The 13,371-nt window shown below is 40.9% G+C and overlaps 1 protein-coding gene across 1 annotated transcript; it reads left to right on the top strand.

The window, feature by feature from the left end:
* The first annotated feature begins 1,311 nt into the window (after window positions 1-1,311).
* On the top strand, window positions 1,312-9,943 carry fam98b (family with sequence similarity 98 member B). Its single transcript, XM_021574091.2, has 8 exons — window positions 1,312-1,576; window positions 1,886-2,034; window positions 5,528-5,656; window positions 5,822-5,988; window positions 6,162-6,242; window positions 6,363-6,479; window positions 8,812-8,979; window positions 9,129-9,943. Exons 1-8 carry the CDS (start codon window positions 1,539-1,541, stop codon window positions 9,405-9,407), a joined length of 1,128 nt encoding a protein of 375 aa, XP_021429766.2. The 5' UTR covers window positions 1,312-1,538; the 3' UTR covers window positions 9,408-9,943.
* Window positions 9,944-13,371: the final 3,428 nt, after the last annotated feature.

The raw sequence follows: 13,371 nt of genomic DNA, 5'->3' as shown, positions 1-13,371 counted from the left end.
CCTCAGTTGTAACTGGTTCTGTTGCCTACATTTTTACAGTTGATAGACAACTTTAGCACTGTTAAGACTATCCTCTTTTTTAACAATAGCCAATGGCCATCCATTTTCATTTCAGAGAGATCCGATTTTCTCCAGGTATCCCTCATTATAAATAATGCACAGTCCTTTAGACTACTAAGTATTTTTTTATCCTCCCACTTTGGGCTTGATGTATCAATGTATAGTTCATACATGCATAATCTATGATCAAAATTACTGTGTTACATTTAATTAGCCAAGAAATCCCAAGTTGGAAAGCGACTGTTTTTCTGAAAGCTAACATTTTACCCCAGTTGGGCCAGCCCCCAATTCGAGTTCTAGTCAATGAGCTTCAGCCCCTCGTCATTTGAGTGACAGCTAGCAAGAAGCACACACAGCAGAGTGAGACAGAGAGCAATGACGTGGTGCACATATCTGCACATATGTGATGTAGTATGCAATTTTCAGGCACAACTTTTGGCTCGTCAGACTATTTTCAGAACTACTGGCTAAAAAGTATACAAAAGTATCAGAGAATCCCTTTAACCCATAGGAAGTTCAACCCAGATGAACATGTGTTGTGAACTACATTAGCATGAGCAACAATAGTGGAATCGGCAGTTCGCCTTCCAAATAAAAGCCCCCCTCCCCCTAGCTGATCAATGTCTGCAGCTGGCTATGATCGAAGTGTAAGGAAAGAGGCAGGGAGCGTGAGCTCGTATGTGGAGGCCGGCGAACCCTCAACTTTCTGGCCTGTATCCCTGTGTAGCATCAACTGTGCCACAAAAGCATGCTGAAGAATTCCACATTTATAAACACAGGGTTGCTACAGTTATTGCTATTTTTGGTCATAAACATTATTTTGAGTTAATTATATGAGGGGGGAGAGTGTTCAATTTATGTTACAGTACAAGGGGGAGGGTCATTTTAAAGTACAAGGAGAGTTGGACCAGTAGGCTAATATCCCACAAGTAAGCCTCCAATGCAATTCTGAAGCCAAATACATCCACAGTGCGATTTAAACAGATTTTCTTTGGTCAGATTAACTAATAATTGTATTTTCTTTAATTTATATAACAACATTCCAGTCTTGTTTAGCCTTATCTTGTCCAACTGTGGCATGTTTCCATCAGTTTGCGTCAGTTTCAATGGGGGACTTTTATTTTAACGGCAAATCAGCGATTCCCCTATTGTTGCTCATGCTCACGCTAATGTTATTCATAACACACTAGTCCCACTTGACTACTTCAAAACCCTTCCCATGTTAAAGCAGGCTTTTGGGCAGTAGAGTCCTCTATCTATCTCTATGAAGGGAACACACTGAGCGGAACAAAAGTAACCAACATGAATGTTCCACTACGGATTTAATTTCCGTTACTTCTGACTCTCGGGATGGTTTTAGCTAGCCGATGAATTAAGCTAATAATGTATGTTTGTGTCTCACAATGTCAATACACTCACGTTTATATCGGTTACATGTATAACTTTGAAGGAATCTGCTGATATTGTTGTCTGCCACAATGGAACGTGATATTTTAGATGTTCTGGAACAAATCGGGTAAGCAAACCACACTCCGCCATCTGATGGCATCATGGATTACGCTTCTCAATCAGTTATTAACCGCTAGCTAGCAAATGTACATGGCTGTTGTCAATATAGTGTATTCGTCCTAGACAGTGGTATTCAAAGTATATGCTCATTAGTTCACAAATGCATCCATGCAAAATCCAAGTCCTATCATGATTCGATGCTAGCTTGCTTTCCCATCCATGCATGTTCGGTATGCTAATACTAGCGCATTACGAAGTAAATTACGTATGTATGCCGCCCTGGGTTCTCGAGCTAAATTTGTCTTTTGGTACGCAGGTATGACGGACCTCTGCAGGATGAGGAGACGCTTGTCAAAGCATGTGAAGGTGGACTGTCATCACCTGAGTATATCAACCTTTGCATGTGGTTTAAATCCCGTCTGACACCGTTATGTGACCTGGAAGAGAGCAGTACATCAGGTTATGGTGAGCCAAAATACCATCAGACATCATCACCTCTCACTGCCTCTCACTGTTTTGTTAAATCACATACTACCCAGTTAATGTAACCAATGGGCCAGGCTTCCGGTCTAGAAGCATGGTTTCGACTGCACATACGGTCTTGCTCAGTACTGCAGTTTAACTGAAGTTCGACCCAGAAAGACAATTTCCATAGACGACCACATAGAGAAGTCAGGTTTGAAAATTCAAAATTAAACACTTTAGTCGTTACCTTTGTGCACTAAACATCCATTTTTTTATTTTATTTTTTATTCCCCTGTCATTCACAGCCAAAGATATACCATTTTTATATTCATCCAATGTCTCCCGTGTTTTTGGATGATAATGAGCACGTCAGTGCTGCTCCCTGTGCGCACTGAGCGCTAGTGTGCTTGTGAAGTTGAGCCGTGCTAACCGGATGCAACCCGGATATAGACGGTCCATGAATCGGTTTATGCGATCATGACTAGATTAGGTTGAAAACAATCAACGTCTCCAGTTATTTCATACTTTAGTGATTGCCATGTTAAAGTAATAAACACCAACAAATAGGGCACTGTCAGTGTAGCTAGCATGCTAACCTTATATAGCTAGCTAATGTAGTCAATGAACAGCATTCTTACATAGGAATTCCTTTTGTCCAGATGGGATAGGGCAGTGGATAAGAGGAATACCTATGTAAGAATGCTGTTCATTGCCTACAGCCCAATATTCAACACCATAGTACCCTCCAAACTCCTCATTAAGCTTGAGACCCTGGGTCTTGACGGGGGTAAAACATAACACTCATGTAGTAACCAAAAAAGTGTTTAAATAATTTAACTTAGAGATTCCTTGATGGCAGCTTTGCACACTCCAAGATTTGAAAGACACGCACATTATCTGGCAACTCCTTTTTTCTATATTTACAATTTAGGTCTGCTTATGCTGGTGTACGGAGTCTTTTGGGAAACCCAACTACTAAACCATCTAATGATGGGATTTCTAACTAAATTATCTGGGCTCCCAAAAGGACTGATCTCTATAATATATAAACAACTTTTGAAAATCTCATATTCTGACCAAAAGTATGGTCCACAGATCTAAGTGAATCTGAACAACTCTTTAACTGGACCAGAAAAATCTGAAAATATGACCTTGGCATCCCGTAATCCGAACCATCAACTCACAGCTCCCAACTGTTCACTGCATCTACTATGTTACTTAACAATGACAGTTTATTGAATCTCTCACGATTACTGCTGGCAGGCAGCACTGCAGCAAAACATATATATGGGGGGTTGGACGGAGACATGTTGGGCTTGGGGAAATGTGATGGAGAGTTTATATACCAATTTTATTATTACAAAATCCTGTGTGGTCAAAATTATAATTTCTCTATGTACAATAACAGTCAAAAGTTTGTACACAGCAACTATTTCAAGGGTTTTTCTTTATTTAGACTATTTTCTACTTTGTAGAATAATATTGTAGACTTCAAAGCTATGAAATAACACATGGAATCATGTAGTAACCAAAAAAGTGTTAAACAAATCTAAATAGATTTTATGTTTGAGCCACACTTTGCCTTCTCTAAAAAGACCTGAAAATAGCTGTGCAGCGACGATAACCAAGCTATCTTTTCTTGTTGGCTTACAGCTGAAGCTATCATCAATTCACTACCCTGGTACTTTGTGCAAACCATAATGCAAAATACGCTGATTTCAAAGCTGATTGCCACCAAAACTTTATTAATTCACTTAATCTGTCTCTATTTTTGTTTCATCAGACCAGAAGACATTTCTCCAAAAAGTACGATCTTTGTCCCCATGTGCAGTTGCAAACCGTAGTCTGGCTTTTTTTTATGGCGGTTTTGGAGCAGTGGCTTCTTCCTTGCTGAGCGGCCTTTCAGGTTATGTCAATATAGGACTCGTTTTATTGTGGATATAGAAACATTTGTATCTGTTTCCTCCAGCATCTTCACAAGGTCCTTTGCTGTTGTTCTGGGATTGATTTGCACTTTTCGCACCAAAGTACGTTCATCTCAAGGAGACAGAACGCGTCTTCTTCCTGAGCGGTATGACGGCTGCGTGGTTTCATGTTGTTTATACTTGCATACTATTGCTTGTACAGATGAACATGGTACCTTCAGGCATTTGGAAATTGCTCCCAAGGATGAACCAGTCTTGTGGAGGTCTACAGTTTTTTTTCTGAGGTCTTGGCTGATTTTTTTTTGATATTCCCATGATGTCAAGCAAAGAGGCACTGAGTTTGAAGGTAGGCCTTGAAATATATCCACAGGTACACCTCCAATTGATTCAAATTATGTCAATTAGCCTAACAGAAGCTTCTAAAGCCATGACATAATTTTCTGGAATTTTCCAAGCTGTATGTAAACTTCTGACCCACTGGAATTGTGATACAGTGAAATAATCTGTCTTTAAACAATTGTTGGTAAAATTACTTGTCATGCACAAAGTAGATGTCCTAACCGACTTGCCAAAACTATAGTTTGTTAAAAAGAGAAAAGATAGTTTTAATGACTCCAACTTAAGTGTATGTAAAATTCAGACTTCAACTGTAAATGCTGTTGATCCGTTCAATAAAATAATTCCCAAATGGACGCAATGCATGCACACACTCCTATTAAATATGCAATCATAAATATGCAATCATAATAGGCCTAGGTTACAACTTGATTTACCCAGTTTATCAATAGAGATCTACCATTCAACTAAATTATTACGATGTTATGTAGTTCATTTGGTAAAAACTAGGAATATACAATACATCGGAATCTGACCAATTCTAGCTAGCTAAGTCAGCCATTGGCTAGGACATCAGAAACATCCCCACTGTATTTGGGTTAGTGTCTCTATTTTCCCTCAGCATGCATTTTTTTTTTTAACCTTTCTGAATGTCTAAACAATCCATATGTTCTGAAATATGAACACCGACATACTGGACATTTTGAACTCTTATTATGGTGGTGATTTGACAAAATTACAATCATGGTCTTGAATTAGTCTTGGACCCCTCTCGGTCTTAAATCGCTCTCGGCTCCCCCCTCCGTTCTTGGCTTGGACTCGATTTGCTCTGGTCTTGGTCTGGAATCGGTCTGGATTTAGGTGGTTTCCAACACAACACTGCTTATTGGCTCATCTCAGCCGCAAATAGGAATAACATTACAGCTGTTTCTGATTATTAAACAATGCCATGCTAGTGGGTGGTAATATTTAAATAAAACCCATCCCTGAAACGAAATATAGGTTGAAAACAATTTGTAATATCATAGGGAAAGACACCACATTCACAGATTTGCACCAAGTGATCAGTTCAGATTTGTCACTTCAAGCTCAAATATATCATACTTTGACTACAACTCAGACTTATTGACTTAAATTGTTGTGCAACATCATGGGTAAGCTCTGGCCATCGTCTTTCAGCTCGAAAAAGTGGATTTCTACTAAATGCCCACAACATTTCACGTTGTGTTTAGGTGATACTGATGGCCTTCGGTTTGAGATGAGTGGTATGCTGAAGGAGTTGGAGTGCCCCTATCAAGGCCTTGTCTCCGGGATTCTACAGGGAGGGCTGCAGAATAAAGAAGACCATCTAAAGCTAGTATGTAAGTACTGACGCGACCATTTGTTCAGAAAACGGGTCTGAGTACTCTCATGTTATGATACCCTTTTGGTGTGTTGCTGATCTGCCATGGTTCTGACATATATTTTACAGTTTCCATTTTACATGAATGCGATTTTTACCTGTGGCTCATATCTTTATTCTGCAGTGTTTTTAAGCTCAGAGGTACAAGCTGCACAGATTGTGAAGAGCCGACTTGTTGAGGACAAACAACACAAAGACCGAAATGATCTCCAGGCAATCTGTGAAACACTGAAGCTCCCACAGCCAAGAGGGCAGGAAGTAGTAGAGCTGTTCTCCGGGATAGAACAAAAGGTGTGTCTAAGTTAGTCTTGCACACCCGATACTTCCTCCCTAGGCTCAGATCTGGTATAAAAAGGGCCTTCATTAACCCAATAGAAAGTCTGTGAGAAAGTGCCGAATGCATAGCCTTTGATTTTATCATTATCTTTGTATTCAACAAATGCATTGTATATCTGTATTTCCAGATAAACGCAGTGTTTCAAGAGCTTCCAAATGATCACATTGGAAAGCCTGTGCTGAAGAACAATCTCGACAGTGAACAGTGGGTAAGCAGACTGCATTCAGACTTTAACCCATTTATGTGCAGGCAAAATTCAGAATTCCTGCTAAGGCATGAGGAGATGTCAAGTGTGTCCATTGACTCTGGGCCTTGTCTGTATCCACAGGAAAGGCTGGAGCAGATCAACACGGTCCTGTCCTCACAGTATGAGTGTCGGCGGAGGCTGCTGATCAAACGTCTGGACGTCACTGTGCAGTCTTTCGGCTGGTCAGACAGAGCCAAGGCAGGTGGAGTCTTTGGGTGCATCTCAATAGTCTAAAGCAGGCATGGTCAACTTTGATGGGGGTGGGGGCCACAAAAAAATAACCACATGAATATGTGGACAACTACAAATACCTAGGTGTCTGGTTAGACTGTAAACTCTCCTTCCGGACTCACATCAAATATCTCCAATCTGAAGTTAAATCTAGAATTGGCTTCCTATTTCGCAACTCATGCTGCCAAACATACCCTCGTAAAACTGACCATCCTATCGATCCTCGACTTCGGCGATGTCATTTACAAAATAGCCTCCAATACCCATCTCAATAAATTGCATGCAGTCTATCACAGTGCCATCCGTTTTGTCACCAAAGCCCCATATACTACCCACCACTGAGACCTGTACGCTCTCGTTGGCTGGCCCTCGCTTCATACTCGTCGCCAAACCCACTGGCTCCAGGTCATCTACAAGACCCTGGCTGGCCCTCGCTTCATACTCGTCGCTTGATGAAAACCTGCTCCAGAATTACTCAGGACCTCAGACTGGGGTGAAGGTTCACCTTCCAACAGGACAACGACCCTAAGCACACAGTCAAGACAATGCAGGAGTGACTTCGGGACAAGTCTCTGAATGTCCTTGAGTGGCCCAGCCAGAGCCCGGACTTGAACCCGATCTAACACCTCTGGAGAGACCTGAAAATAGCTGTGCAGCGACACTCCCCTTCCAACCTGACAGTGCTTGAGAGGATCTGCAGAGAAAAATGGGAGAAACCCCCCAAATACAGGTGTGCCAAGCTTGTAGGGTCATACCCAAGAAGACTTGAGGCTGCAATCACTGCCAAAGGTGCTTCAACAAAGTACTGAGTAAAGGGTCTGAATACTTGCACTACCAGTCAACAGTTTGGAGTGGACACACCTACTCACTTTCTTTGTACTATTTTCTGCATTGTAGAATAATAGTGAAGACATCAGAACTATGAAATAACACAGAGAATCATGTAGTAACTAATAAAGTGTTCAACAACTCAAAATATATTTTAGATTATTCAAAGTAGCCAACCTTTGCCTTGATGATAGCTTTGCACACTCTTAGCATTCTCTCAACCAGCTTTACCTGGAATGCTTTTCCAACAATCTTGGAGTTCCCACATATGCTGAGCACTTGTTGGCTGCTTTTCCTTCACTCTGCGGTCCAATTCATCCCAAACCATCTCAATTGGATTGAGGTTGAGTGATTTTGTAGGCCAGGTCATCTGAAGCAACACTCCATCACTCTCCTTGGTCAAATAGCCCTTATACAGCCTGGAGGTGTGTTTTGGGTCATTGTCCTGTTGAAAAACAAATCATATTCCCGCTAAGCGCAAACCAGATGGGATGGTGTATCGCTGCAGAATGCTGTGGTAGCCATGCTGGTTAAATCAGACATTGTCACCAGCAAAGCACTACCACACCATAACACCACCTCCTCCATGCTTCAAGGTGGGAACCACACATGCGGAGATCATCCGTTCACCTACTCTGTCTCACACAAAGACACAGCGGTTGGAACGAAAAATCTCAAATTGGACTCACGAGACCAAAGGACAGATTTCCCCTGGTCTAATGTCCATTGCTCGTGTTTGTTGGTCCAAGAAAGTATCTTCTTATAATTGGTGTCCTTTAGTAATGGTTTCTTTGCAGCAAGTCAACAATGAAGGCCTGATTCACGCAGTATCATCTGAACAGTTGATGTTGAGATGTCTGCTACATGAATTTATTTCGGCTGCAATCTAAAGTGCAGTTAACTCTAATGAACTTATCCTCTGCAGGAGAGGTAACGCAGGGTCTTTCTTTCCTGTGGCGGTCCTCATGAGAACCAGTTTCATCATAGCGCTTGATGGTTTTTGCGATTGCACTTGAAGAAACTTTCAAAAGCCTTCCAGGTGAAGCTGGTTGAGAGATTGCTAAGAGTGTGCAAAGCTGTCATCAAGGCAAGAATGGCTACTTTGAAGAATCTAAAATCTATTTTGATTTGTTTAACACTTTTGGTTACTACATGATTCCATATGTGTTATTTCATAGTTTTGATGTCTACACTATTATTGTACAATGTAGACAATAGTAAAATAAAGAAAAACCCTTGAATGAGTAGGTGTGTCCAATTCCCCCACCCCTCAAAAGTTTGATCTTCAGGCCAACAAAATGGGCGCCTTCTGCACATCCCTGGTCTAAAGTGACGCCCTTTCCTCATCAGGACACAGTGCTACTGGTGATACTGTCCTTAATTGGCAGGCTACACCCTTTCTGCTCTCTATGACGAATCTCATTGTGCATGTCCTATGCTCAACAAACTACCCATCTGTCTTTTTTGTTAGGAGAGAGTTGACTGTATGGCCAGGGCCTACCAGCCTAAGAGACACTCCCTGGCCCAGATGTCGTCTGTGGGCATGGCTCACCTGCTGGCAGCCAGGGAGGACATATGCAACGTGGTGAAGACCAGCAGTGGCTCAAGCAGAGAGAATACTGCCTGTGCCGTCAATAAGGTACTGTGGAATGAGACCCAAAGTTCATTGTGTGCACAAATGTCTGAGTGTTGTCTTTAGGACAAAGCATTGTAACTGACCAAATGAGGGTCCATGGTCCCCAGCCATTGTCCTGTCATTGACCTACCATTTGTATTTCACTTCTATAGATCCTGATGGGGAGAGTGCCAGATCGCGGTGGTCGGCCCTCTGAGATAGATGCCCCCCTCCCTGAGATGCCAGCCTGGCAGAAGAGACAAGACGGAGGTTTTGGAGGTCGTGGTGGTGGTGGTGGTGGTCGAGGAGGTGGTGGTAGTTGGGGAGGTGGTGGTAGTTGGGGAGGGGGTGGTAGTTGGGGAGGGGGTAAGAGTGGCTGGCGAGGAGGGGGTGGAGTAGGAGGGGGCGCTGGTTGGGGTCACGGAGGAAAGAGGGGACGTTATCAATACTAACAATGATTTATTTTTGACTGAAAAGCCAAACAGTGTTAACTGAAACCTACTCATGTGTACCTGCTTCGCTAAGGGCAACACTAAGGCATTGTTTATTTGGAGTGATGTGGACTTGACTGAGATTTACAGAATGCTACTGTAGGAACACTCCCAAATATTTGTCACCCATTTTTGTGTTCATTTTCAATGCTGTTATGAACTGTGCTGCTGAGGATCGTTGTAGAAGCAACGAGTCAAACTCACTGGCCATTTTTTTTTATAGATTTATTTTATTATTTTGGTAACACTTTACTTGACACCCAGTGTTAACACGTTATGACACGGTCATAACCTGTTATAATACTGTGATGATGCATATATTTACACCGGTTGTGACATTGCGCTATTTTATTGCTGGTTATGACACCTACATAAGTGTCAAAACCCACATTTATTCAAATTAGATTTTCCCTGCCAAGAAATGTCCTCTTTGTTTTTGTTTAGTCATGTATTTTTTAATAAATGTTTTAACTTGTAGGAAATAGTCTTTATGACAGTCATGAAGATATAGGACCATCCTGTTTTATTTTACTTGGACTAAGAAAATACACTTTATGACACTGTCAAGAAAAATTATGACCATATTATCATACAAGCCAGATAGGCCTATCACGTACATGCCCTTATATCAGTTAAAAGGAGGGTGTCTTGTCCTGCTCCTGAAGTCATCAGCAACCGAGCATGGGGGTAGGTGCATGTCTGACGTCAATGTGTGCACAATTACAATGATAATTTAACATGGTAAATATAAAATAATATACATAAACATACTGTTACATACAGCACCAGTCAAAAGTCTGGACACGCCTACTCATTCAAGGGTTTTTATTCTTACTATTTTCTACATTGTACAATAATAGTGAAGACATCACAACTATGAAATGGAATCATGCAGTAATCAATTAAAGTGTATATATTTTAGATTCTTCAAAGAAGCCACCCTTTGCCTTGATGACAGCTTTGCACACGCTTGGCATTCTCTCAACCAGCTTCACCTGGAATGCTTTTCCAACGATCTTGAAGTAGTTTCCACATATGCTGAGCACATGTTGGCTGCTTTTTCTTCACTCTGTGGTCCATTCTAAATAAATCAGACAGTATCACTAGCAAAGCACCATCACACCACCTCCGCCATGCTCCAAGGTGGGAACCACACATGTAGAGATCGTCTGTTCACCTACTCTGCGTTTCACAAAGGCACAGTGGTTGGAACATAAATCTCAAAATTGGACACATGAAACCAAAGGACAGATTTCCACCGGTCTAATGTCTATTGCTCGTGTTTCTTTGCCCAAGTAAGTCCCTTCTTATAGGTGTGCTTTAGTAGTGGTTTCTTTGCAGCAATTCGACCATGAAGGCCTGATTCATGCAGACTCCTCTGAACAGTTTATGTTGAGATGTCTGTTACTTGGACTGTGAAGCATTTATTTGGGCAGAAATCGGAGGTGCAGTTAACTAATGAAGCAGAGGTAACTCGGTCTTCCTTTCCTGTGGCGTTCCTCATGAGAGCCTGTTTCATCACAGTGCCCATTTTTGAGACCGCACTTGAAGAAACTTCTTGTTCTGTATTGACTGACATTCATGTCTTAAAGTAATGATGAACTGTCGTTTATCTTTGCTTATTTGAGCTGTTCTTGCCATAATATGGACTTGGTCTTTTACCAAATAGGGCTCTCTTCTGTATACCACCCTACCTTGTCACAACATAACTGATTGGCCCAAACTCATTAAAAAGGAATGAAATTCCACAAATGAACTTTTAACAAGGCACACCTGTTAATTGAAATGCAATCCAGGTGACTACCTCTTGAAGCTGGTTGAGAGAATACCAAGAGTGTCCAAAGCTATCATTAAGGCAAAGGGTGTCTTTTTTGAAGAATCTCAAATATAAAATAGGGGGGGGGGGGACGACTATGGATCTGCCTTTGTACGTTAGTCACACACGATATCTCAGACAGCGCTGGCCCGATTTTGACAAAACGTGGGTGTATGAAGTGTCTTGTCATAGAAATCCGGCATTTACAAAATGACACTGATTGGCCCAATGGGGGTGCTGTAGTAATCAACTGAAATTCCAAACTTTGAACAAGTATATCTCCTGTCCTGTTGTAGCTACAGTCATGACATGACATGACATTTTGTACATACCACCAATTGGCCCGGGGGGAGACATGTTTAAGGATACCTTGTTTACTTTAAACCAGAGAATGTACAGTATGAGTAATGATATACTGTACTGACTGTTAGCACGATAGAGAGGGTTCTCCATCAATTGAGCTGAGTTGCCAAAATCCCCAAGACCAAGTGTGCTAAAGGCGCCTGCAGATTAGGTTCTTACTGCTCCTAGTAGAACCTAAATAGGCAAAAGCTGGCATACTCCCTTAAAAGACCTTTGATTGAAAAGCTAGAAAAAATCTCTCTATCCTTCAGAAAGACACCATAGCAACAACATTGCCAGAACACTTCCTCAAAATAGTCAGAAAAATCTGTAATTTTGACATTTTTGCAAAGGAGGTCTTAGTCGTGCAATTTTATATCTAAGATATTTGGTGCAGTATTTCTCAAGTGAAAGAATTTGCATGAAAACAAGTCCTCTCTCATTGAATGACAACAACACTATGGATGGGATTCTGATATTAGAAACAACGTCACAAAATGTCATAATATAGGCCTATGTGCAAACTTTTTAGACTGGGAAGCATACAGTAAACTTTAGGGAGTTTTGTAGTGAGCCAAGAAAGCCAGAGGGGTATACTACGAAGCAGGAACAATGAGTTTGCCAGCTAACTTTGATAAACAACCAGAAATAGCAGTTGATTTTCTGGTTCCTTAAGAAAGCTAAACATAGGTATGTGTGTTTGGTTGTTAAGTCAATTAGAACATTCTCATTTCAAGCTTATCTTTCTAAAAAACTACAAAGTTATTTCTGAATTTTCAGGCAAGATAGCTTGCTAACCTTGATATTCCCCTCTGCTCCCTGGGAAACCAAACACATGAAGCCCCGGGGTTAAACTGCATGAGAGCGGTAGGACACCAAGAGCAATGGAAAGTGTTAGGGACAGTTTAAAATTTACTGAGGGGTGGGCTTTAGCCAACAAACACACAAAATTGTTGTCACAAAAACTGTTGCGTTAAATAGCAAATGTGCCTACTATGGTCTTGGCACGCGCGCTCTAGCCAACAGCTCGCAGGTACAGTGGGTAGGCTGTGCTGGTGTAACACAATCTCACACTCAATTCATGCAAATATGTACAAGTATTTCAGCAGATTTTGTCTTTGTGTGGCTTAATTTGTGTGAAAATACACACATTTTAGTACAACTTAATTTGTGTGAAAATACACACATTTTAGTACAACTTAATTCGTAGGAAAATACACACATTTTAGTACAACTTAATTCGTAGGAAAATACATTTTAGTACAACTTAATTCGTAGGAAAATACACACATTTTAGTACAACTTAATTCGTAGGAAAATACATTTTAGTACAACTTAATTCGTAGGAAAATACACACATTTTAGTACAACTTAATTCGTAGGAAAATACACACATTTTAGTGTAACTTCATTCTTTTTGTGCAACACATTTTTGTGCAACTTCATAGGAAAACATTTTTAGGGGGGGAAAACTTCGGAACAATCTTTTGAAAGTTATTGGAGCAATGCATTTTGGGCAACGGTGTTCTACACTACCTTTTTTTGTGTCCCACTTTTATTTATATCAAATAACAAATTTGTCAACATCCCAATATTGTTAATCAAACAGAAGATAACAAAGTTATAACATTTATGCAACTGTTTGAGGGGCTGAATCAAGATTATGAATGACATGTCATAATCATCGTTTTAATCATCTGAAGTCAATGGCACGCAAATCCCTCAAATTGTCTAATCCACCTATCCATTGTTACAGCCTGGCTCAAC

This window comes from Oncorhynchus mykiss, chromosome 19 (assembly GCF_013265735.2).
Source record: "Oncorhynchus mykiss isolate Arlee chromosome 19, USDA_OmykA_1.1, whole genome shotgun sequence".
Taxonomy (NCBI): Eukaryota; Metazoa; Chordata; class Actinopteri; order Salmoniformes; family Salmonidae; genus Oncorhynchus; species Oncorhynchus mykiss.
Note: the sequence above shows the minus strand (reverse complement) of the source record. Positions and strands in the feature narration are given on the sequence as shown.